The sequence below is a fragment of the Piliocolobus tephrosceles genome, chromosome 7, assembly GCF_002776525.5.
Source record: "Piliocolobus tephrosceles isolate RC106 chromosome 7, ASM277652v3, whole genome shotgun sequence".
NCBI lineage: Eukaryota > Metazoa > Chordata > Mammalia > Primates > Cercopithecidae > Piliocolobus > Piliocolobus tephrosceles.
In genome coordinates this window covers 1,764,001-1,791,135 of record NC_045440.1, presented here as the reverse complement: position 1 = coordinate 1,791,135, position 27,135 = coordinate 1,764,001, and the positions used below count along the sequence as shown (strand labels likewise).

At 44.0% G+C, this 27,135-nt stretch overlaps 1 protein-coding gene across 4 annotated transcripts in view; it reads left to right on the top strand.

The window, feature by feature from the left end:
• The window catches only part of MSRA (methionine sulfoxide reductase A), a 364,854-nt gene that overhangs the window by 223,836 nt on the left and 113,883 nt on the right, over window positions 1–27,135 (top strand). For all 4 annotated transcript variants that reach the window (XM_023225263.3, XM_023225266.2, XM_023225265.3 and 1 more), the window contains one exon: window positions 16,805–16,909. In XM_023225263.3, coding sequence (XP_023081031.1) covers window positions 16,805–16,909 — 105 coding nt within the window. The remainder of the gene's footprint in view (window positions 1–16,804; window positions 16,910–27,135) is intronic.

The following is a 27,135-nucleotide window of genomic DNA, read 5'->3' as shown; positions in this document are numbered from 1 at the left end:
GGGGGCATTGGGCACCATGTCTGCCGGCAGGAATGGTGTGGCTCAGTGACTCTAAGTCATCCTATCCATTCCAGGGTCTTCTTCCTGTGTTACGGCGCGTGTCATTTTCAACACCCGAAACACCCTTACCTCTACCTGTGTGTGTCTAAATAGTTCCCGTTTCTCAACATTGGTCTATGGTTCGGCTGTGTCTCCAGCCAGATCTCATCTTGAATTCCCATGTGTTGTGGGAGGGACCCTGTGGGAGGTAATTGAATCATGGGGGCAGGTCTTTCTAGTGCTGTTCTCATGATAGTGAATAAGTCTCATGAGATCTGATGGTTCTAAAATGGGAATTTCCCTGCACAAGCCCTCCTCTCTTTGCCTGATGCCATCCGTGTAAGACATGACTTGCTCCTCCCTGCCTTCCACTGTGATTGTGAGGCTTCCCCAGCCAAGTGGAACTGTAAGTATGATTAAACCTCTTTATTTTGTAAATTGCCCAATCTTGGATATGTCTTTATCAGCAGCATGAAAACAGAGTAATACAAACATCCAGTTAGATATACTGTCTCCATTAAACCAAAGCACCTGTCTGTGCCCCTCCCATGGCACTGAACACTTTCTATCCTGTGTTTTCAATGTTTGGGTGAGTTCCCCAAGAGCAGGCTCAGTGTATCACATGTCTTTGGATTTCTCCCATCATTGGCCTCCAGCCAAGATTGAAGGCTCACATGTATTGAATTCCTCCCTTGTCAGGCTGGAACAGAGAGCATGAGTAGAGAAACTAAGTATCAGCACACTTTATAGTTAAAGCCTGTGTGTGTGCATGCACATAGGTGTATAATGTAATCTTTATAGCATGCCTTCTTGTCATTTTTATTATAACTGCTATGCTGACAAGAAAGTTGAGACTCAGAGAAGTTAAGTGATTCATCCAAATCAAATATTCTGGCTACAGTGCCAATGCCCTTGGCACAGTTTCCCAGCTCTTCATTGTTGAAACATTTGGTGTGTTCCTCAGGGCATGTCTTGGAGCTCCTACATTAATTACTGGCTATCATCAGAGATCTACTAGTCAAGGCTAAAAGATTCCCAATATCAATCAAATTACAGCTTAATCTGCATCTGTATGAAGCCATTGGTATCATTAATTTAGTAGTTACCATTAGCTCCAATGTTTACGGGGAGAGAGCATGAAATTATGGAATCAAACCTACTGGGCCCTGAATGACCTGAATTAAGCAAATAATTTGGCCTCATTGAGGCTTAGTTTTCTCATCTTTGAAATGTGAAACAGACATCATAATACATGGAGTTCCCATGAAGATTTAATAGGCAGTTAATGCATATGAAAGCATTTTATGAGCTATAAAAGTGTTACACCAATGTAAGATATCATCATCATCCCATACTTACAGAGTAACTGGGAATCTCAAGTCAGGAAAAGTCCAGTGCAGAGTTCGGAATAATACAGAACAAGCTACCTGAAGCCCAGAGTTGGGGCTCTGGTGTTTGTTCCTGAGAGAGCCCCTTTGAGACATACACCGTTCTCATGCGATGGGCTTACTATTAGTGTCTTGGTCTGCTGAACTTTTGCTCAGGGACTTGTTTCCCTCATAAGTTAAAATAACGACAGGCAAAGGTATGTAGTCTAGGTGAATGCTCTCCTTTTTTGTTTCAGACCTGGATATCCTACAGGTGTGAAGTTGCCAAGAGTAAGGGAGACCCAGGGGTCAAGGGGACTATGGTAGAGCTTAGCGTTAAGAGTACTGGAGTCCCCTTCCCTCTGCAAAGTTGTCCCTGCGTTCTCAAGCTGGGTCAGGTGAACTCTGAGACTCCCCTTCTCCTAGCAGTAACTGCTTCATCCTGGAGTTGCCATTTGCTTGTTTCTTTGCCCTCCTAGACTGTGAGCTCTTTGAGGTCAGGACCTGTCTTAATCATGTTTTGGCTGCATCCCAGAGCGTACTCAGAGCTCATGCTAGGGTTTAGTAAATCCTTAGCGAACGAATCCCTCCTGTGGTTGTGATGTGATATTACGAGCCCCATACAGAAGTGAAAATGAGGCTGGAGTTGTAGTTGGTTTGGGCGCCATTTTGATTGTACTGATATTGGATTGAATCAGACTAGTGTTTTTCAGGCTTTAAAAAATTATAGTCACCCTGAGCAGCCTTTGTAGACATTTCTCTCTTAATTGTCTCCCCCAACCCCCTTCCATTAAATTTAATACCACAGATATACTATGTGCCAGGCTAGGTACTGTGGCCCTTTAGAGGCCATAACCATTTTCATATGATGTTTTTGTCCCCCAAGAACCAATATTTGCTCCCTTGAAGTAACACCACCCTTATTGGGAATACATGAAGTAGACTATTTGACTCAATTTGTAGAATCAGCTGGTTTGGTGCTGTGCAGATATTCTAAAGAGTTTCTATTTGATATATATATAGTCGCTTATAAAGTTACTAAGCCTCAGTTGCTTGTCTTGTTGGCATGCTTTTAAGATAAAGCTGTTGGATTGATTTTTTTGTGGCGGGGAGGGTGTAAAATAACTGATGCTTTTGGCACTGTCTAGGAGGCAAGGCCAAGACGTTCCTCAGAACCACCGAAAGTATTTCAGTGTGGGTCTAAGTTATAAACACATCTGAAGGCTTGGTTCTTAGTTCCTTTGTTTTCAAACATATTTAGACTAAAAATATGCTCACATTTATTATTAATAGTTAGAGCCATGCTTCCTGGGCAATTCTGCCACATCATTCCTATGTAAGATATTTGTAAATAAGGTACCATCCAAGTTGGGATAATATGTTACTACCATATACACTTAAAAAGCAACTGTAATGTAGCTAATGTGCAAAACGAATAGGCAATTTTCGTTTTCTTTGGATGACGTGAGGTAGCTCTCTGGCAAAAATGGTGCAAGCAGCCACAGTGTTTGAAGTGGTGAGCTTCAATAGGAGTGCCATTTTTTTTTTTTCCTTTTTTCTTTTTGAATTTGTTTATTTTTTATTTTATTTTTTTGAGATGGAGTATCACTCTGTTGCCAGGCTGGAGTGCAATGGCATGATCTTGGCTCACTGCAACCTCTGCCTCCCAGGTTCAAGCCATTCTCCTGCCTCAGCCACTGGAGTAGCTGGGACTACAAACACCCGCCACCACTCCCAGATAATTTTTGTATTTTTAGTAGAGACGGGGTTTTACCATGTTGGCCAGGGTGGTCTCGATCTCTTGACCTCTTAATCTGTCCACCTCGGTCTCCCAGAGTGCTGGGATTACAGGCGTGAGCCACTGCGCCCAACCTTCTTTTCAATTTTTATGTGTACATAGTAGGTCTTTTATGGGATATACAAGATGATAGGAATATTATCTTATGTATCAAGAGAGTGGGTATATGTGTTTATGGGGTACATGAGCTGTTTTGATATGGGATGCACAGTGTGTAGGAATTACATTATGGAGAATGGGATCTGCATCCCCTCGAGCATTTATCCTTTGTGTTTCAGACAATCCATTTATTTTCTTTTAGTTATTTTCAAATGTACAATTAAGTTATTAACTGTAGTCACCCTGTTGTGCTGTCAATTGGTATGGAGTGCCTTTTCTCATCTGTCCCATGGAGAATTTAGAATAGTTTTTGAAGAATATGAAAAAATACTGGACTTGATTTCAAAGACCCCTTCTGTTATCATGATTGTAGGGCCTCTCTAGTTGTCTTTTAACTCTAATGTGGAACACAGACACTTTTAGGAAAACCTACCCTTGACAGCTTACCCGGAGAAACCTATCTTTGCTTGGAGAGCAGTCCATGCCGTTCTGTTTATACTAACCTAGATCCTAAACATTTGAAAGCTTTGGCATCTCATAGTGAAGTTCTGCAATGCCATGGTTGATCATTATTAGTATATGGAGATGTAAGAACTAGTAATAATATCATAGATTTGATTACCACGGGTAAGTTCCCAAAGTGCTTTGTGCTTTCCCCTTTATGTCTGTTATTGCTCTTAACCATCCTCTAAGATTGTTGGGACAGATATTAGTATGCCCGTTTTATCAATGAGCAGCCTGTGGCTGTGGCTAAGGGCTAGCAGATTATGCCCTCAAACGTAGGTCTTCGGACTCCAAAGTCGGTGCTATTTACTTGCCCTCAGTGCCCCCATGGCTTCAGGCTTCTTAAAAGCCAATCATGGAGGAGTGAGCAGGTCCCTAGAAGCACTGCCTGGACTGTGAGTAGGAGGAGGCAGAAGTTGACTTAATAAAGGCATGGATTTCTAGCAATTAGGACATCCCAATAATGGCATGAACTACTTTGAGAAGTAGAGAGTGCCCTGTCTTGAAATGGTCATCTGGAGGTGGGAGTGGGCTAAACTATATAGTATGCCATTTGGCTAGATGACCTTTCAGGTCCCTTACAATTCCGAGACTTTGTTAAAAAAAAAGAAAAAAAAAAATCTTCTGTCCATTTCCTCCTTCGTAGTTTAGCCACATACATCAAATGCCCAAGTTCATGGTTCCTTTCCCAGCTTTGCATCAGAAGCACCCATGGGGCTTTGTGAGAATGCATATGCCAGGCCTTCCCCAGCTCTCCTGTATCGGAATTCCATTGGTGGGGTGGCAGGGGAGGTGTGAGAGTATGTTTCAGAGTTCCACAAGGAATTCTAAGGTGTTAAATTGTGAACCACTCTTCTTGTGTAGCCCACTGACCACAAGGTACACATAGGCCTCTTTTTAAACTTGATGGTATAATTCAGTAGCATCAAGGAATCATAGTTTCTCAGTGTGCAATGCCCTTGTTAGTATTAAAAGGCCATTTAATCAACTGTATTGGTTCTCTTGGCTGCAAGGGTACCATGGTCCCTGCTTGACAGATGGGTTTTGCCCATATCTTATAATCCCTCCCTGTTTCATGGCAGAGTAGGAGTTTGGTGCCAATCTAGAAAATGGGCACGGGTCCTTTCATACCCTTCCTATTCTGGAAAATCCAGCTGGAAGGGTTAGCACTGGGTGCGAAGGCCAGCCTCTGTACTCAGCAGGTTGGATACAGAAACTAGGGAGTGGCTCACTGCTCTCCTTGTTACCTGCTTCTACCTACTGGTTTTCTTTGTACCAGTTAGAAACCTGCAGTGCACGAGGAATTAGTGGTTGCCGTTGACTGCTTTCTTGAGAACTTTTCTTGATCAAGTAGTGAGCTATATTTATGGCACTCCTCTGAGAGCGTAATCTCTGAAGGATATGTCTGTATAAAATATACACCAGAGGATCATAAATTCACCATCGTGTCTCTCCATGACGGGCCAACAGAAAAAATTCACAGTTGCTCCACCAGTATTTTTTTCTACTTTTCAATTAATAGGATGCTTTTTAAAGCTTATGTTTCTCGTCGGACACTTTATGTGACGAATGAGACAAAAGAAAAAAAAGCCAAGATAAAATGACAGTATAGACACTCCTCAAATCCTATAATGAACTCCACAGGGCATCCAATTTTGATGTATTAGGATTTTTTTTTATAATGAGTACATTGTTGGAAATCACATTTTCTATCCACAGGAGCTGGAGATGAAACCGAGCTGACATCTTACCTCTTTGTAGTTAATTAGCAAGAGAAAAGTAGTGTTTTGAATCTCATATGGGAAAAGGGGAGGTATTATTCACCCACCCTCACCCCTTTCTCCCTTCAAACACCTGGATCATTCTGTGTGCTCTTTGATTTGGTTGAACGGTTTGGATAAGTCTGGTTGGCAGGGAAAGGATGAGGGAGGTTGAAGAATGGTTATTATTTAATGAAAAAAAAATTACTGTGTCTCCGTCTCCCCTCCGTCTTGCTTATAGGATAAATAAACTAAGTTGAGTCTTTTTATTTTAAAGAGCAGTTTCTTGCCCGACTCGGACTCCAGGCAGTTCCCACGGCACAAGGGTGGTTTGTTGTCACCATCGTTACATTAGTCACGGTGGAATCCTCAGTGCTCAGCACCATGCATGGAGCTTAGCAGGCATTTGATCAGTATTTATTAATTAATAAATAAAACAGTGCTGGCCTGTACAGTAAAGTGTTCTAGTTGCATTAGTTGTGTCTAATACCTTCCTCTGCATAGTAGCCACGTCTGCTTCAGGATTTGCAGTGAGGTTTCTGTAGAGTTCGGTGGTTAGGGACAGAGGGTTGGGGCACAGTGTGCATGTGGGAGACCAATCTAGGGACGGGTCATTGGCAGGGAAATGGCACTGGGGTCCATACAGATGCCCCCTCCGGGTGAAGGATAAGTAAGTGGTGGGAAGATCCAGCACAAAGGCTCCTCCGGCCCGTACGTCTTTATTAACCTCACTCACGTGCCCAGTCCTGGGACCTCCAGCGGAGAGCCGCTGTCACTAAGCACACACTTGTAAGCACTGAGCACTCGTGTGTTGCACCGCATGGGACTGACCCCAAGTGGAGTAAGACGGGGCGGCAGGGCCGGGTGTGGAGGGAGCACCACTGTTTGCATCTCCTCTCTGTGCCATTGCTGAACGCTGCCTGCTGCCTCCACCATCGGTCCTCTTCACAGCCACCCCGTGGGGTACCCCAGGGGAGGTGACTCAATGGAAGAGCCCTGCTCTGACAAAGTCAGTCTCACAGAATCGCACTGGCTGGGCTCTCTCCCTGCACAGTGCCTCTTCCTGGGGTCCCCAGCTCAGAGAAGCCTCCTGGAGGAAGCAAGACTCAAGGGGACCCTGAGAGCAGGCAGAGCCTGGACTGTGGGTAGCCTGGGGCACTGCAGGCTGGGGACAGCAGGAGCTGGGGCGACCCTGAGGGCAGAGAGGGCTTGGCAGGCGAGCCCTAGAGGCTGGGGACAGCAGGAGCTGGTGGTGGGTGTGAGGGGTTAGCCTGGCCTGGGGAACGTGGGAGAAACCAGGTTGCTGTCATACCAGTGATGGGGGGCCCTGGTGGCCAGCCAAGGGCTCCTGTAGGCCCCAGGGAAGGGGACAGAGATGACAGGTGTGGAGAAGCCGCAGGGAGGAGAGCTTGTTGGCCTCTGGCTAGGCTTGGGGTTGTCTCAGTCCCTCGTGAGCTCTGAGCCTTTGCTTTCCTGTCAGTAAAATGGTCATAGGAGCATTCACCCCAATGGCCAAGGGTGGCTGCAATGCTGACTTAAGTCTGTGGATCTAGAGGTTTTGGGGGCATGGGACACTGTCTGAAGGCAGAGTCTGAGGTTCCTGTCCCTACAGGATTGCAGCAGGGGTACACCATCCCTATGGTGGGCCAGCTCAGCAGCTCCCATAGTAGCCAGGTACACGGGTAAGCTCATGAGCCACTTTGTGGCTTTGTAGCAACAAAGATGAGCTGCTGCTTCCATTTGGATTCCTGCTTTTGCTTGGGATGCCCTCCCCGCCCCACGAGTCGTCCACCGTGGCCACCTCCTCTGTGTGCATCTGACGTCCTGGTGTTCGTGTGACTGCTCAGGCGTGACTGCTTAGCGCCCACCAATGCTCTCCTCCAGGCATCTGCATCTCTGAGCATCTTAGCCTGGGCCCCAGTCCAGCCTCCCTCACTTGATATTTGAATTATTTTGGACAAGCTTTTCTACTTCTCTGTGTCTCGGTTTCCGCCTCCAAAAATGGGAATATTACTAGTACGTGTTCAGGATTTTTACGAGGGTTAACTTCGTCCATACACATCAAGAACTTAGAACAATGTGTGATGTTTACTGAGTGCTGTATCCTAGTGGATAGCATCGCGCTATTACTAGGGAGTCATCTACTGGCCAGCGAAGAAGGCTCTGACGTGTCTCTGTTCCCCTGACTCCTCCTCAGCTGTGCTACAGGTCTCCATAAAGGGTTCCTTTCTTGTTTCCTCCCCTTCCCTCTCCTCCCTCCCTTTGCTTCCCCTCATTTCCTGCCCCTCTTCCTTGTTGCCCTCTGGGGCTCCCATGTGTCTGCTGGTGACTGGGACACCAGGTGCTGGGACACAGGACAGCACAGGCTGACAGCTGGCCACTCAATGGTCTGCGGGGCTCTGGACCAGTGGTTCACAACCCTTCCTTACCATTAAGAATCATCTTGGGCCAGGCATGGTGGCTCATGCCTGTAATTTAAACACTTCAAGAGGCCGAGGTGGGAGGATCACCTGAAGTCAGGAGATTGAGACCAGCCTGGCCAACATGGCGAAACCCCATCTGTACTAAAAATAAAAAAATTAGCCGGACATGGTGGCGTGCACCCATAATTTCAGCTACTTAGGAGGCTGAGGTAGGAGAATTGCTTGAACCTGGGAGGCAGAAGTTTCAGTGAACCAAGATTGTACTGCTGCACTCCCAACCTGGGCAAGAGAGTGAGACTACTCCATCTCTAAATAAATACATAAATAAAAACTTTAAAAAAAGAATCATTTTGGGAAACTTTTAGACATAGACTCCCTGACCAAGGACATTGGGAACCAAGTCGTAGTAGCAGTCAAATGATACTAGCAATGCTGCCATGAAGAAAGGTGATACTGGCCGAGTTATTCTGCCTGTGCTGGGCCAGACTGTTCAGAGGCCTCCCGTGGAGTTTTGAGCTAATTGCCATGACAGTCCCCTGAGGTGGGTGCTATCAGTGTCCCCATTTTGCAGGTAAGGAAGTTAAAGCCCATAGAGGAAGCGGCTTTGCCAAGGTCACACAGCTGCTAAGTGACCAGGATGCCAACTTGGGCACTGTGGCTCCCAAGCTGAGTTCTTGAGCTCTCCACTCCATGCTCCCTTGGTCTGGGTGGTGCCCAGCCATCTGTCTAGACAGGCATCCTGCTGACTGCAATGTGGCAGTGTATGGCTGGTGGGGACGTGGGGGAACAGTGTGACTGACCTCCTTGCACGGGGCTCTCATTGCACCGTGGTCTAGAGCAGAGCCCAGTGCATATCGGAGGGGCGCCTGCTCGGCTGTGCTGTTTTCCGGGAACCAGGCATTTGTCCTCCCCTAACCCTCCCCACAGCAGCACACAGAGTCCAGGAACCCTGAGCACTGGGACCGCCCGGGGCCGGGGAGGGCGGGGCGGGGGCTGCGTGCACAGGTCTTGCCTGTGGGCCTCATTTCTGTGCCTCTGGTATGAGAAAAACCTGGATTGAATAGAAAGACCTTCCCCCAAACTGGGAGGTTGCCGAGAAACCAAAAGAACGACTTGGACAAGGCCAGCTTGGCGATAGATGAGTTTATTAGGACTTACATGCCGGGCACTCCTGGGTGGCAGGACAACTCTAGAGATACATGCTGCTCCCATCTCCAAACTGCTTTTAAGCTAATTACCTGGCTCTTTGCCTGCTGTGTTTGGGCGATGAGACTGCTTGTCTTGCTACATTCTCAGATACATTCCAGGGCATTGGGTTCTCAGGGACGTCTGCTCCTCAGCTGGGCACCATGGCCTCAGCTCCACCTGACTTCAAGGCTCAAGCAGTGGACACACACCTTTAAGGAACCTGCTGGGGGACCATCACACTGCACTGCCTCTCCCATTTCCTGTTTCTTGGCCCCACCAAGCCTCCCCCGAAGGCACAGGCTCTGCTCTCATTCTTATTCCTTCCTTCTCACACAAAGACCTGGGGATCTACACAGACCACGTGGGATTGGGCTGCTGGCCCAGTCACCCTTGGAGGCCCCCTTGTTCCATCTAGATGAGCCCTACCTGGGACCCCACGCAGGCCGAGCTGCTCTTGGTCCTGATGGCTCTGCTCAGCCTCCCTCCCAAATCTCTTGTACGTGAGACCTGCCTCCCAACTTGGGGTGTCATTCTCAACTCCAGTCTGAGTTGCACATATGTTCGTTCCATGATGCTGGCTGCCTGTCCCGGCCTGTGGTCACTTGGCACCCCCTGGAGAGGTGGCCTTGTACTCTGGATCCGCAGCCCAGGCAGTAGTGGGAGCCTCTCCTCTAGCTCAGCCCCAGTGCCTCTGCCTTCTCCCAGGTCTCATGGACTCTGGGACAGAGGTTCTTGTCAGAGGAAGTTGTTGTCAGGGTGCCATGGGAAACAGCCTCTCCAGGGAGGCAAGATTCCAGCCTCAGCCCCTGCTCCTGGAGCCCCACTTCCGGAGGTGTCTTTCTGCCTGGATTAAACACTTGCTCATTAAACCTGGCTTAATAAGAAATTAGAAAAGAAAAATAATTAGAAAAATTCTGATTCTAAACCGGGTAATCGCATTTGAGAAATGCGATTTTTCCCCTTTGCCACTTCATCAAAAGAATGAGAATCTGGGCCTTTCTGGGGCGTGGATGAAGGCTGAGCTGCCGTCTCCAACAGAGGAAGCCCAGTCCCCAGACCAGCAGTGTACACAACGAGGCTTCTAGAATGAGTGAATAAATTGGAGTTAGACACTTACAGAGATAAAATTCAGTTTGATAAGAAGGAGGCCTCCTTAAATAATGTGTTTTCTCCTAGAGTTGAGTCCTCATGGGGGAGACATCCATTGTGAGGAAACACAAAAAGTTAATAACAATAACAATAGAAACCTCGTGTTATGTGTATGGAGAGCTTTACACTTCCCAGATACTTTCCCACAGATGACCTCATTTCATCTTTATTTTGTCATAGAGAGATTTTATTCCCATCTTAAAAAGTAGGACGCCCAGGATCACAGTCAAAAAGGTATTAAACTCTGTGTTGGAATGATGGTTTAAGCTACTTCTTGTGACTTCTATTCCAGTTTCTCCCCATGTCATCATGGCTGATTAGAGAATAATTATGATAATACAACTGAGAATTATATAAGATGTAGAGACTTACGTCCCATGTGCCAGGCACTAATCCCCCAGTTTGCAGGTGAAGAAACTGTGCATAGAGTGGTTGGGTAGATAAAGGCCCCCTAGCACGGGTGTGGGTCCCAAGGAAAGGCATGGCTCATTTGCCAGGGAGCTGTGGTGTGGACCAGCTTTGCCTCCTCTCCCAGACCCCACCAAGGTCATGCAGCTGCCCAGCGGCAGAGCCAGGAGGCCATCCCCGACAATCTGCTCCTCACCACTACCTGCTGGCATCTCACCACAGCTCACTGCCTCTCTCTTCTCATCTACTGCGTGGGCCAGTTCCCTACTCTCTTGTTCTTTTCCCAGCAGCCCAACAGTAGCAAAATCTAAGCACCCTACCCCGGAAGAATCAAAGGTGACATTTTCTCCATGGACAGGAAGCTATGCGGGAGGACCGTAAACACTGACTTATCTTGGATTCTCTTTAAAGGCATCTGGTTCCATGGATGACTTAGCTTCCACGTAGCTAGATGGCCCCAGAATGTCTGATTTTCCTGGCCCCAGGTCATGCCCTTATGTCTCCTCTTGGATTGGATGCCTCGTCTTGGAAGGAATGGCAGCCTTTAATCAACTCCTCTGCATCTGTTCATCTTCTTCTGGAGCTGTGGGGTAAAAGGCAGTGGAGGGAGATGCTTAGAGAGGACATAATCCTTTTCATTTTTTCTTTCAAAATAGTTTTGAACAACAATGTTAAAGCCCCTGTAATGCTACTGTGAATTGTTAACAAGCATGTTTGCACGTCACATCTATCATGCTATTTGCACGATGCTATGTGAAGACACGGCCTGAAGTATTTTTAAGATCTGGCCTTTTATCTCTGGAAGCCCAAGAAAGTATTTGCAGATTGGTCTCTGGAATGAAATTAGCCTAGCACGTTGGCTGGTTCCTGTAAAGTGTGGGTATTTCTGTAAGTGGTTCTGAGTCCCTTAATCCTTTTGATCATTTGCACTGTGTATTTTTACACAGGTTCTTTTACTTTGGAGAAATAAAGTAAAGAAACTTAAAGGTGAGTTTGGCAAGGGCATCACTGTGCTGTTTATCAAGGCAAATGAATCTTGAATTTGAATGGTAGTAGTTTCTCTTAAACAACTAAGCTTTTTTAAACCTCTCCACAAATAATGTCAGTGGCAGATTATGTCTGAAAGTGTTTGCTGGCGAGTGGAAATCTTTCCTGACCCCATATTGCTGTCCTGAAAGAAAAGCCTAATCCCATAAAATATTCTTGACAGCCTCGTGTTGATTACCACACAGCTGTGATTTCTCATCTGGGTCACAGCCATCACTTCATGGCTTCAGGTTTCTCCATTCAGCAGCTCAGGTCACAGCAGGAGGTTGAGCTTCATCTCTGGTTGAAACCTGGTTGGCTTATGACTGAATCCTCCTACCTCCTCACTGTTGTGTGGAAAAACTCATAGGGAGACCTTGATTTCCTCTTCTGTTTAATGGGGACCATATCTCTCTTGTAAAATCGTTGTGAGCAATGTTTGTATGCCTGTGTTCACAGCACCATTATTTGCAGTGGCAAAAAGGTAGAAGCAACCCACATGTTCATTGATGGATGAATGGATAAACAGGCAAAATACACCCAATGGAGTATTACTCAGCCCTAAAAAGGAAGAAAATTCAGACACATGCTACAATATGGATGAACCTTGAGGACATTATGCCAAGTTAAATAAGATAGTCACAGAAAAATGCTGTATGATTCCACTTATAGGAGGTCCCTAGGGAAGTCAAATCCATAGAGACAAGAAAGTAGAAAGGGGGTTGCCAGGGTCCAGGGAGAGGGGGAATGGGGAGTTAGTATTTAATGGGTAGAGAATATCAGTTTTGCGAAATGAAAAGAGTTCTGGAACTGGATGATAGTGATGATTGCACAACATTGTGAAGGTACTTAATCTGATGGTAAATTTTATGTTATGTTCATTTTATCAAAATGGGAAAAAATTATGAGCATTAAATGGCATCAAGTAGATAAGTGGCTACCATATCATTGTTGTTCACTAAATAGTAAAGTAACAGCTTTCACTATGTGTAGGATAGTAAAATATGTGGTATTTTAATGGTTCTGTGAAACTTCATCTTACGAGTATACCACCTTTGTTTCCCTTTTTTTGGCTTGTGTATTTCTTATAGTATTCTACCATGGTAATAATGACTGATTTTTTTTTGCATGTGTATATCTTTTCTATTATTTGAAGTTATACCTTTGAGATGGATTTCCTGGATCACTTAATCAAGGCAAATGAGCATCTCTGTGGCTCTTGCTACATATACCCATGGGGTTTCAGAACAGATTTAGTGATTTTACCCTGTCACTAGCCAAGTAAGGGCACCATTTCATTGTATCCTCAACAGCACTAAGATGCTTCTAAGCAGTTTTATTAAATATAATAAGAGATAATATGTTAGTGTTTTAATATGCATTTATTTACTTTCATTTTGATCACTAAAAATGTTGGCATTTTGCATGTCTCAATTTATGTGTGTTTCTTTCTATGTGAAGAAACACATGTAAATTGTGAACAAATAGCCTGTTTATGTCTTTTGCTTATATTTCAGTGTGGTTTCAATGTTTTTCATGCCAAATATATCTATCATGTTGACAACATATTACCATTTTTAATATTCAGAGATTTTTAGTTCTTATATAGTTGAATCACTTATTTAAACATTTCAAATTACAAAATAATATGTTAAACTAGAACAAAAGTGGTTTTACTATCATATTATTATACTTACTGTATCTTTTCCTCAAACTGTCCACTGTCATTCTTTTCATATCTTTTAGCATAAAATCTGTTTAGATGCTGACTTGAATGACTATAGTATTTGAATTAAAATTATATGGACTAACCAATTAATAATAAAATATTAACGTGATAACTAATAGCCCAGTATAAAAGGACATGCCAATTAGAGCAAAGAAGAAATTAAAATTGCTAATAACCATGAAATTTATGTTTTACTTCACTAATAATATAAATTCATCGTAAATAAAACCATAGAATACTGTCTCCCAGCTATGAATTGCTAAGGATTAAAAATATTGTAATGGTGACTGAGACTGGCCCTCAAAAATGCTGCCAACAGAAAGAGAAAACTGGGTCAACTGTACTGAAAAGCAGTTTGGAGCTAGGCATCAAGAAATTTAAAAATGTTTAGAAACATTGATTTAGAAATTCCATTTATATAACTAAGGCTTGAGGCAGCTTCAGAAGCATGGAAAAATATTTACATTTATGGATAAAAATATATTTCAGTCTGATTGCCTGATGACAAGGAGTGATTGAATAAGTAGCTGGACAACCATCTGATGGAGAGTTGTGTATTCATTATAGATGGTGTTTTCTAAAAGTTTTAGTGACATGGGGAAATATTCCCGATATAATGGTAAGAGAGGAAAGCATGCTGTAATGAATGCAGTGGAAGAAAGTGTGTGTGTGTGCGTGTGCACGCGCGCGTGGGTGTGTGTGTGTGCGTGTGCGCGCGTGGGCGTGCACACATCTGGTAGGCACCCAGGAAGAGATTCATAAAATTTATTGATATTGCTTATGTGGCAGGGGTATAGGTGATTTGTATTTTCTTTTTTCTTTTCTTTCTTTCTTTCTTTCTTTCTTTCTTTCTTTCTTTCTTTCTTTCTTTCTTTCTTTCTTTCTTCCTTTCTTCCTTTCTTCCTTTCTTCCTTTCTTTCTTTCTTTTTTTTTTTTTGAGACGGAGTCTCGCTGTGTCACCCAGGATGCCAGGATGGAGTGCAGTGGTGTGATCTCAACTCACGGCAACCTCCACCTCCCAGGTTCAAGTGATTCTCCTGCCTCAGCCTCCTGAGTAGCTGGGATTACAGGCACCCACCACCACGCCTGGCTAGTTTTTGTATTTTTAGTGGAGACGGGGTTTCACCATGTTGGCCAGACTAGTCTTGAACTCCCAACATCAAGTGATCCACCCGCCTTGGTCTCCCAAAGTGCTAGGATTACAGGCTTGAGCTACTGCGCCTGGCCTGTATTTTCTTTTTTATACTTGCTCATATTTTCTAAGCTTCAATGTTATCTGCAAATACTGTTTCTACCATCAGAAGAAATTTAAATATTAATCAAAAAATCAAATTAAAGATAACGAATAGATTTCTTTTCTGGATTCATGTTCCAAATGTTCACCTTGCGCTCTTTCCTTTGATGTATTGGTTAGAGCCCTGGACCAGAAGTCAGAAGGTATGTTTTCTTTTTTCAGGTTATGGCCCAGAAATTCGCTAGCTTTGTGACCTTGGGCAAATCTAACTTACTTGTGTCATAGTTTTTCAGTTTGTATGATAAGGATTCATACTTTCCCTACCTGCAGCATTGGACAGTTGTGAGAATTAAAGTGAGGTTACCGATATATTTGAAGACACTTTTGCAGATTAAGGTGCCAGTTCAGGGGATTCCCAGAACCACTCACATGTTTGATAATTTGCTAGAAGGACTTGCAGAACTCACTGAATGCTGTTATACTCATGGTTACAGTGTCTTACAGGGAAAGGTTGCAGCTAAAAATTAGCTAAAGAAAGAGGCTGCGAGGGCTCTAAATGCTTCTATTCTCTTCTCTCCTGAAGTCAGGATATACTGACCTTCTGGTGTCTATGTGTAACAATATGCAGAATACCACCAACCAGAGAAGCTTGCCTGAGCTTCAATGTCCAGAGTTTTTATTGTGGCTCCATTGTGTAGGCATGATTGATTGATTGATTGCCTATGTGGTTAAACTCAGTCTCCAGGTGTTCTGATACCATGTGCTCCAAAGCCCCCATCCGAATTCACATGGTTGGTCTTTGTAGCATGGCCAACTCTCACCCTGAGACAATTGGATGTAGCTGGTTCCATCCTGAGACCCAGCGTGCCCAGCATTGGATATGATACACATTATTTTCCAGAAGCTGAGGACAAAAGTCCAGACCTCTCTTTGGGCAAGGCCAAGTTCTTGTTTTTTGAGATAGAGTTTTGCTCTTTTTGCCCAGGCTAGAGTGCAGTGCTGCGATTGCAGCTCACTGCAACTTCCTTCTCCCAGGTTCAAGCAATTCTTGTGCCTCAGCCCTCCGGAGTAGCTGGGATTACAGACGTCTGGCACCACACCCAGTTAATTTTTTGTTTAGTAGAGACGGGGTTTCAACAGATTGGCCAGGCTAGTCTCGAACTCCTGACCTCAGGTAATGCACCCTTCTCAGCCTCCCAAAGTTCTGGGATTCCAGTGAACCACCGTGCCCGGCTGGCCAAATTCTTTACTACACATAAGGTGACTGTGATAAAAAAAATTTATATAGCCAAGTGATCTTCGTGTGGAGGGATCTCTTATTTGCCATGCTCTAAGACTGCAAAATAAGGAAGGACATGAATTTCACAGGTACAAGCAGTACTGCAAACACCCACCCCGATCCACCAAAGCTTCAGGACCACCACTGAGAACAGGAGAACAGAGGATCCTGCAGAGAGGCATATGCCACCATCATTGTTTGCCATGGCTATGAATTAGGCTGAGAAAACACTTACCACCCTACTGGGTGTTTAAATCTGACCCTTGTCCCAGCGTTAACAGCATAGCAAGTATGTCCCTCCGTTAACTTACTGATCTCATGCGAACGAGTGATCATCCTGTTTCTTCCAGGTTTCTCTCCCTGGCACCATCTCACTGTGGTGCAGCTGAGCTCACTCACTACATAAAGCATGGAGTGATGATAAAAATAAATTGGCTCTTTCCCTTTGCAGAGTTTCAAATCTTGAGCGCTATGTCAGGGTGGATCCATAAAGTTTCCCAAGAGTGAGCTTAGAGACCTGAAAACCAATGTTAATTTTTTCATGAACTTAAAACAATTTATCAGAGCACAATGTAGAAGTCATTGCAGCAAGCTTTCTAGAGGAGAACTGCATGCTTTTATGGAAAAAGAACCAGTAACAGAGCCTTGAGAGAGACTGTTAGCTAAAGTTTAATCATGCTTCCATTCTTCCTTCAGAGGGTAGAGTTTCAGCTTTTGTCTGTGGGTTTTTTTGTGAACAAAAAACTTGCAATAAATTGATGTTGTCAGTAAATTTCAGTTGTACGTTTTGTTTCTTCCAAGAAAAAACTGGCCATGCAGAAGTCGTCCGAGTGGTGTACCAGCCAGAACACATCAGTTTTGAGGAACTGCTCAAGGTCTTCTGGGAGAATCACGACCCGACCCAAGGTAGAGTGATGAGTGAGCCAGTATTTAATTATCTTACTAATTACAGCTGGGATAATTAGTGTTTGAGCTGCATGGAAGAGATGAACCTTGAAATCACACAGGAGCTCAAGAATATGATTGCAGACATTTATTGACGGAGGAGAGGAGGGGCTGGGGAGAAAAAGGGTGAGAGAATAAAGGCACAGCCACATTCGACGCCCCTGCCCCCCTTACAGCTGTCAGGGGTGGGAAAATTCCCACAGAGGAAGATGCCAGACAATAGCGATCCGTTCACCTTTGATTATTGCATTATTCCTCCTTAATGCAGTCTTTTGTCTACAAAATTAAAGTGTCTTTCCAGCAGCTCCAAAGTTTCCTGATTTATGGTTTCTTTATTTCTCTGAGTTTAGCCTTTCTCGTCTTTTGACGTTATCAGGTTTGATTTAAAAAAAAAAAAAAAATGTCTGTGGTGATAAAGAACATACAGGTAAAATGCAGTATTCACTAGGTCCACAAATCTTGCTCATTTAAATATTTTCATTTGTCCTCTTTAGAATTTGTTATGTGGAGATATTAATATATTTGGGTTATAAACAATGGTGGCTAGAAATTTAATTCAAATGCATACACAAGCAAAACATTCCATGTTGGCAAATATCATTGTAATATTCAATAATGAAGCAATTTCCAGGTCGCATCCCAGCAGGCTTACAGGCTCTGCTTTTCCGGTATGATGATCTGATATTATGCAGCTTATGAACTGAAGAGTCCTATGCAATAGATGTGACTTTTCACAAACCCTCTTCATTTGGCAATCAGTCTATTTCACAAAAGTATTTTCCATTTGGTGTCAGATTTTTGTGTAGTGGATATGCATCGTTATTTCTTGATGAGTGAAGTTTTTCTCCAAGTGTATATTGTGCTTCATGTTGGACTCTTAATATGCCTGTAGCAGCACAGGTTGGTGGGTCCTGCGTGCTGGTTCTAAGAACTATCCCATTCCAGGGCGATTTGCCAGAGGGCAAAAGTCAGAGACGCGGCAAGAGCAGCAAAGTGACAAGCTGGAGCAGGGTGAGGCAGGTTCAGGATCCAGGCAGATCTGTCAGGGCAGGTGGAGGCCTAGAGGTCTGGGCCTAGGAAGGAGGCCAGGGGCAGGATTTCCATGACAATGAAGTCTGGTTTGACATAGGGAATGAGTACCTGGTGGAAGAGGGATGAAGTATGGGGCAGGGTAGGGAAAGAACCGGTAGGACAAGAACACTCTAATCAGAAGGTTCACTTGTCACCCGAGCTTGGGATATGGGACATCACATCATGTGGGAAGCCAGGTCCGTGGGCCTAGATTGCTTTGGTTCTGCAGGAAGCTCTGCAGTGAGGATCATAAATCAGGGTGGTGACAGCCAGTCACTTGTTCTGGTAAGTCATCAATCCAGATGGAGCAGACGTACAGCCATTTGACTGTCAAAGTCAAGGGTCACAGGAAGATGATAAGACCTCCAAAATTATCAATAAAAACACATATCAGAGGTTCAGGCAAGGGCTGAAGTCATGGAGGCGACAGGTCTAGTCTGTGCCCTTTAATGTGGCCAACTGTAATGCCATGTCCTGATAGAATCTCTGTAGGCTTAGGCCTGGCAGAATTGTAAAGAAGGCCAAGTCTGTTGTCAGCTTCTCTTTCCATACCTCTCTTAAATGCTTTCATTTAATCACATCTTCATTGATTAATTAGGTTGCTAATACCGGCTCCTGAATCTTGGGGGGAATACTACTATGAGGAGGGTTTGGGCTGGGAGCACTCACCTCTCTGTTTGTCAGGTGCCCTTCCCTGGGCTCTGTGTTTGTAATGGTGGCATCTCTGGGATTAAAAAATATTTTCCAGATCTTCACATCATAGGTGGCAACATGAAGACCGAAACAAGGCAAGGGCATGCCTAAGGTTGTAGCGTGACCCAGTCTCCCCCGCTAAATTCAGAGAACCACTCAACAACCACCCCAGGGCAATCTTGACTGCCTCAGGACCCCTCCAGTCTGTAGCCCCATCCTTCTGCTTCTCTTATGGACCATCTCCTTCCGCAGGTCAGTGGCCTCCCCGGAGATAAGGAAGAGGTGAGGAAGGGCAGGGGATGTTGGCTAGTTAAGGGAAGGGGTAGAGATCCTCCATCAGGAACGTCTACTCCGCTGGCTCTGTTTTTCTTAATCTAGTTTGTTAGTTTCTATTACATGCAACAGCAGCAAAAATCCTTACTAATCTACCCATTCAATCCAAACAATCTTATGCTCATTATATTTGCCAAGTGCCCTTTCATTTTTTGTTTTTGTTTATTATTATTATTTTTTTGAGACTGAGTCTTACTCTGTTGCCTAAACTGGAGTACAGTGGCGTGATCTCAGCTGACCGCAACCTCCACCTCCCAGGTTCAAGCAATTCCCCTGCCTCTGCCTCAGCCTCCCGAGTAGCTGGGATTACAGGTGCACGCCACCATGCCCGGCTAATTTTTCATATTTGTAATAGAGTTGAGGTTTCACCATGTTGGCCAGGCTGGTCTTGAACTCTTGATCCACCCTCCTTGGCCTTCCAAAGTGCTGGGATTACAGGTGTGAGCCACTGCACCTAGCCACCAGGTGTGCTAAATCACTAAGGCATCTGGGATACGCAGGAGTATCCCGCCTCTTGGTTAATGCACATGGAAAATATATTCCTACAGGAAGAAAATAGTTAATTCCAATATGCTGAGATCAAGTGAGCTTATAGATAAATGCACATAAAACCACAGACTAAATGTTAACATGAAATCATCAAAACAAGTATGTGTTAGCACTTGAACATTAAAAGCAAAAAACAAACAGTAACAAACCCATAAGTTCAGGGTAACTCTGGTATCAATGGAGTTGATATTCCGGGGGAACCCTGCAGGCCCAGAACAATGACACATGTCAAGTGTCATTTTTTCCATGGTCAGAATTTGAAGCCTGCTCCTTGAGGGATGGGCCAGAGGCAGGGGAGAGCAAGGCTAAAAATGGACTTGGCTGTCACTGACTCACCACATCTGACCACAGCTGCTTAAATCTCTACTCGAGGTCACATGGCAGCCTGTCACGTTTCACAGTAAAAGTTGATCTTGAAAAGAAAGCCACCACTGGAGAAGATGAGGGTGGTGAAGACATGTAAGACTGACTATTCTTACTCAGAAAATGGACATTTTCAAAGAAAGCAGCAGGTTGGAATTGGCAGTGACTCTGATCTGTGACGAGTCGCCCCCTCCAGATTCTTTTCAGAAACAAAAGTGATTACTAAAATTACTTGAGCAATGCTCTTGCCTGTGCCAGAACTGCTGATCAACAAAGAGACAAAACTTGAGTAGAAGTTGAAAAGGCATTGACCTTTGATGTGAAGATGTGCCCAGGAAACATGATTCTCCACAGAAATATGACTTGAGAATTGTATGTTAATTAGCATGTTGAAAGGTTTTAGTACCTTTTTGTAAAGTCATTAAGGACTTGAAGGGGCCACTTAAATTTTTTAGTTATCATTTACTGCATTTTGTAGGAGAAGCAGTATCTACACTGATATTTGCAAATGTGGAGATTCTTGCTGATGTCAATGGTCTTACTATAGTAGAAACAGCAATAGTTTATCCCCTTTCAGTTAAATCAGATCTTCATGGCATAGGCTAAACAGAGAACATTCAGATGTTCTCTCCTGCTTCAAGGTGCTGAAACAGCTTTCACAGTATCTGCCCTAATGGACTAGATGAAGTCTCCTAGGTTTTCTTCCCTTTTTTTTAAGATGGAGTCTTGCTCTGTCACCCAGGCTGGAGCGCCGTGGTGCAATCTTGGCTCACTGCAACCTCTGCCTCCTGGGTTCAAGCGATTCTCCTGCCTCAGCCTCCTGAGTAGCTTGGATTACAGGTACCCACCACCATGGCCAGCTAATTTTTGTATTTTTAGTAGAGACGGGGTTTTACCATGTTGGTCAGGCTGGTCTCGAACTCCTGACCTCATGATCTGCCCGCCTTGGCCTCCCAAAGTGCTGGGATTACAGGCCATGAGGCGTGAGCCACTGTGCCTAGCCTTCTGCCATTTTGGAGGGAGCAAAGCTGGTAAGTGAGAGATTGGAAGGTGTAGGCTTTTTAAGGTATAGGTGAGGCCCGAGACCTGTTATTCCACAGCCAGTAGGCAGTGAGTCTGAAGACGATGCCACTCCATGGGTTAACCTAAGGAGGAGTGACAGACATGCTAGCATCATTACTCATGTGGCCAGTAAGTGGAATAGTCTCTTCTTTTAATTTACCAGTTACTGCAGAACCTCTACTTTTGCTGAAACATTTGAATGCCACTGGTTAAGTCAATAGGTTCTATTCTGGCCTTCTTTCTTACTCATGGGATGAAGATAGTTCCTTTAGGCTTCTGAGGATAGACTGGCAGGTGTGCATTCCTGGACATGGGGTACCCAGTCTCCCAGTGTCTTCGGGCAACATGGTAGGTGCCTGAGATTTAGAAGATTTGGGTTCTGGTCCCTGGTTGGCCCCTTCCGAACTCCATGACTTTGGCCAGGACACTTACGCAACCTGAACCTCCATTTTTCTCATCTACAGAAAAAGGGATAATGATGTCTACACTGCTGACTTAATGGGCTGATTTGGGAATTAAATAAAATAGTGTGAAAATAACATGGAAATGGTAAGGTGCCATGCCAGCAAGGTATTGTTGTTTTGTCTTTCTCAGCCTGACCCTTGTCCTGCTAGAGCTGTAAGACAGAGAAGCCAGAGTCACCATCCCAGGCTTGATCTTTAGGCAAGAACTCTTGTTTAAACTACTGCTATTTTGGTTAATTTTAGGCTTCTTTTTCTACTTTTCTATAGCAGCTGAACCTATATCTTGACTAACACAGCCTTCAACTATAAGCTAGTGATGAACTCCCAGTCACCCCTCTGAAAGCCTTAATTACAATGTTCCCTTAATTAAAACGTCTTTAATCAAACCTGTTGTTAAGAGGTATGGACCCTGGGGTCAGAGACGTCATGGCTGTGAACCAAGTCGGCCTGGCACTCGCTGTGCGGACAGGCCTCATTTCTCTCTGTATCCACCTGACCACCTAGGTCCTCCAGCAGTCTCCTCACTGGCCTGTATCATCCTTTCTCATTCCCTGCTCCATAATGCCCTGTTAAAAACACAAAACCAGGTGTGGCCCCGTCTGACTTAAAGCACTTCACTAGTTGCCCAGTTTCTTTGGGATGAGATCCAGGCTCTTTACAGTGGCCAGTGTGGCCTGGGATTACCTGATTGGCAGTTGCCTTTCCAACTTTGGCTCATACCACAGTTCTCCCCAGACTCCGCCCCATGCATGCTCACTGCGCGTCAGTTACTGTGGCCTTCATCTGTTCCATTCCTAGAAGACTCGAGCTCTTTCTTGCCTTGCACACTGCACCTACTGCTCAGCCTGTCCACAGCTCTTGGTCTGCCACCAACATCAAGCAAGATTGCAAGTCTTTGGAACCTCATTGCTGCTTTTCTGCTAAGCAGAGTCAGTAATCCCTACTTCATAGGGTTATAGTCAGGATTAAATACAATTAGGATTATAAAACGTCTACGTCTAAGACTGGCCCCTAAGGGGTGCTTAGTAAATGTTGCTCTCCCTTGCTCCAGGATCGAGGAGAGCAAGAGCTCTGTGACCGGCTCCTTCTCCTTTAGGTCTCAGCTGAAGATGTCATCCTCAGAAAGGTCTTCCCTGCCCACCCTAATGAAAGTAGCACTCTTAGCCCTCACCCCCATGAACTTCTGTACCACCGTCCTCTGCTTCCTTCCTAACTCTCATCATGAGGTAGAATCATGTGTTTACTTGTTTATTGCTTATTCTCTGACTCCTCTAGAAGGTGGGCTTTGATGTAAATGTTTTCTCATTGAACTAGTAAGGGAACCTCTGTAATAATTTATGCCTTCTCAGTGTGGGGGCGCACACGGGAGTGGAGCCTGCTGTGCAGAGCGTGGTGCCTGGTGCGGAACAAGCGCTGGCTCTAATAGCTGTCGTGCTCATGCCGCCTGTGGAAGGACCGCTTCCACCAGCTGCTGTTTGTTTGTCTTGTTCTTTCGTGAATCCCAGTGTTTCTCCGCTTGTTCTCTACCATTTTTCCTCAGCTCATGTTCTGATTACCCCTGATGGCTTCCTATTCTTGGTTCACACCCTTTATCCTCAATCAGCTCCTCTTCACCCCTTTCCACCTGCAGCACAGCTCCCAGTTGTCCTCAGAAGGCTTGGTCTGGTTTGCCCCCGTGGGCTGCACCATCCATGCTGTTGCGTTTCTTGGGGCCACACATCCTGGCCTTACCATGAGCTGGGGATCCTGTGGGGCTCCTCAGCCTGTGCTTGGAACTAGAGAGCCTCCAAGGACTCTTCTCTACTTGGTGTCCTGGGGTCTCACGTGCTCCCCTGCCAGACGTGTGCAGTCACCATGAAGCCCTGCTCCAGGCAAGTTTTTTCCAGGTGGTCCCAGGGAATCGGGTGGGATAGGTCCCCTCCGTGTTCAGGAGGTTGGCTCCCGAGCCTCTTTCCAGGTGCGCTGTGGAGAAGCAGGTCCCCTGTGCTGTCTACTGGGAAACATTCATTGAAGGGAGACAAATCCTATTTTCCTTCTGTTCCCCATCAACTTGGCAATAAAATACTGTCATTCGTATATTTGAACTTGCCAGATTAATATCTGAACTTCCTTGTGCTGACCCTTTGAAGTTAGTTTTTTAAAATAAGTCACCAGTTTTGAAGGACTATCCTTTTTTAGACCATATACAAGGAATCTATCATCTGCAAATAATTAGACAGTGGGAATGATATTGTATTGCTAATGAGCAGATGTGCAGACTCGGAGTGGAGGAACAGCTGCACACATATAAAATGCAAAAGCCACCCAAACCCAGCATTATGAATTCTGAAAGGGATTTCATTCTTTTAAGAATTTCGGAAACAGAAAAATGAAACAAAGAATTTAACTGATATTTTTATTAATTGTTCTTCCAGTCACACTTTCCCTTGTGTCCCATTATCATAAGTGTTCATAGTATCTTTGCTGTTTGCAGAAGTCTTCTTTGCACTTTTAAATCCTGCTGTCATATAATACTGTAAAGCTTATATTTAATATTTTTCCTTTGCCTTTATAGTGTTACAAGGGTTTGGTGGCTGCACGCTGAGTGACAGAGTCTTACTGGTGGTCTCTCCTGGGCTGTGCACGATGCTGAGTGCTCATGTGTACGTGATCCCATTTGATCCTTAAAGCAACCTGTGAACCTTAGACCCCTTTTATAGAGGAACAAATAGGCCCAGAGAGGCGAAGTGATTTGGCACAAGCCACTTACTACATTGCTTGACAGAGGTGGAATTTGGACTTAAGGGCCAAACTCAAAAGCTGATGTTCTTTCTGTTGGGTGGCACATGGCCCCACAGTGCTACACAATTCTATCAGAAAGCGGAAAACATAACCCACTACAGCTGAAAACAGCAGCACATTATTCGATGATTTTAAACTCTTTGTGATGTCCATTACAATTTTATAATCCTGTTAAGGATTTGCAAGATGAAGAAGTTCAAATAATCAGGCTTGTGAAAACTTTTAGCCAGCAAGAGTTTCACATATCTTAGATAGTAATGGTTAGGTCATTTAGAATTTGAATAAATTGCTGAAATGGTATGAAATCAATGAAAAGAAATGAAGTCAGAAGAATTACTAGACTTCACATAAAAGAGTACTGAATTAGGTCAGAGAAAAATCAGAGCTGATAAAACTGGCAGCAACTAGGATTTCTAGGTTCCAGGAATGGCAGGCTGAGTTATTCAGACCAAATCGCCCACTGAAAGCAGCTCCACATGTTGAATAAAATATAACTATATATATATGTATGTAAAGCATCACATCAAAGAGCTGACAGAACTATGAGGAATTACCAGGTTAAAATGGAAGGCAACACAGGAACCCAGACAGGTAAGCAGAGGATTAGATATATCTTTATTCTGAGCAAACTTGTTAATCCCAGAAAATGTGAGCTTTGAGAGCCTTATTAAGGACATAGAGGGAGTAGACGTAGAGGGAGTGACCGACACAATTCCAGCACTTGACCCAGTGGACGTGATAAGATGCTGTTCCCCACATCAGGGGGTGGGGGGTGCCTGCTTCTCTGTCACACATGGAACATATTCCAGGCCATAAAAGGCTCAGTGTGTTTCAGAGGGATTAAAATCATTTAGCTTTTGTTTCTCTTACCATAATTCAAGTATTGAGAAAATTCTCTTATGTTAGAAAATTTAAAAATTTCTGGCCAGGTGTTATAGCTCACGTCTGTAATACCAGCATTTTGAGAGGCCAAGGAGGGAGGATCACTTGAATCCAGGAGTTCAGGACCAGTCTGGGTGACTTAGTGAGGTCTGTCTCTACGAAAAATTAAAAAAAAAAAAAAAAAATCAAAACTAGCTGGGCATGGTGGCACATCCCTGTAGTCCCAGCTACTTGGGAGACTGAGGTGGGAGGGTTGCTCGTGCCCAGGAGGTTGAGGCTGCAGTGAGCCATGATTGCGCCACTGCACACCAGCCTGGGCAACAGAGCAAGACCTTGCCTGAAAAAAAAAAATCTAAATATCCTATTTATCACAGATAAATCATGATGGAAATTGGAAAATACTTTGAATCAAATGGTAATTAAAATACTATATGTTAAAATTGATAGGGCATAGGTAAAGCAGTTCTCAGAGGGACATATAGAGCCTTAAATTCATATATTAGAAGAGAAGAAAAGCTGAGCTAGTGTCCATCTCAAGAACTTAAGAAAATCAGCAACAAATTCAACCCAAACAGTGTAAAATAAAGAAATAATGAGAGCCAAAAGAAATGAAATGGGAAGCAAACAAACATAAGACCAAAAAAGCCAAGAGTTGGTATTTCATGATGGCTACAAAATTAATAAAGCTCTGGGAAGTTGTTCAAGGAAAAAGTGAGAAGGCACAAATATACAACATTAGGAATAAAAAATTGGGATATCACTACAGATGTGGGAGATTTTATAGAAACCAGGAGGATATGATAAGCAACTTTGTGTCAATAAATTTGAAAAGTTAGATACATTCTTCAAAAATATAGTTTAATAAAACAATAAAAAAACCACTGGCTTCATCTGTGAGTTCTCCCAACATTTAAGGAAAAAATAATTATAGTTTTTCATAATGTTTTCAAGAGATTAGAGAGGGATGCAGTCCGTCTTACGATCCTTGCATGATCTTGATACCAAAACTTAACTATGTAAGAAAAGTAAAGTATAGGACAATCTTACTTATGACTGTATGTGCAGAAATCCTATGCAAAGTATTAGCAAACTGAATTTAATAGTATATAAGAAAATAATACATCATGACCAATTTTAGGTTCCTCCACGGAACACAAGCTTCAGTATTAACCCGTGTAATTAACCACCTTAGCAGGTATTTTAAAAACATGTATGATTATTGAAATAGATACGTAAAAAGTATTGAATGCAATTCAGTATTCATATTAAAAACACATATAAAAGATGACTTTCTTATTCTGATAAAGAGTACGTGCAAAAGCCTACAGCAAACATTGCATTTAATAATGAAGCATTGAGAAGCTACAGAGAATGCCATCACAACTTCTAATCAGCATTGGACTGGGGGTCCTAGCTCATGCAGTAAGTCAAGGAAAGGAATAAATGTATACTGATTGAAAAATCCACTAGATACCTATTTACCTTTCCCCAGCCGGACACCGTTCCTGTTCTCCCTCGAAGTGGCCATGTGACCGAGTTCTAGCCAGTGGAATGAGGAAGAAGTGATATATGCTGCTTCCAGACCTGGCTCAGAAAAACCTCCTGCATGATCTGTGAACTTTTCTCTCTATATTCAGTCTGCCTGCTGAATGTGAATGTCAAGGGAAACCTTTGAAGCAACATATTGAAGGTGGTGAAGCTTCTGTCAGCCTAAGCCCCTGAAGAGTTCATGAAGCAGAACTCTTACCATCTCCTTTTTATTAACTGTGCTTTGCATCATTATGAAGGAAACTTCTATTATGTCCAGCCACTGGAATTTCAGGGTTTACTTATTTACCAGGAATTGGTACCTTGAAGTGGAGTGCTACCAAAAAATCTTAAAAACAAAACAAACCCATGGCATTGGCTTAGTAGTTAGGCAGCTGGAAGATCTAATATTGGGTCTTGTTTATGGTTGGTAAACACGCCCATTCTCTCCAAGTTGTTTTA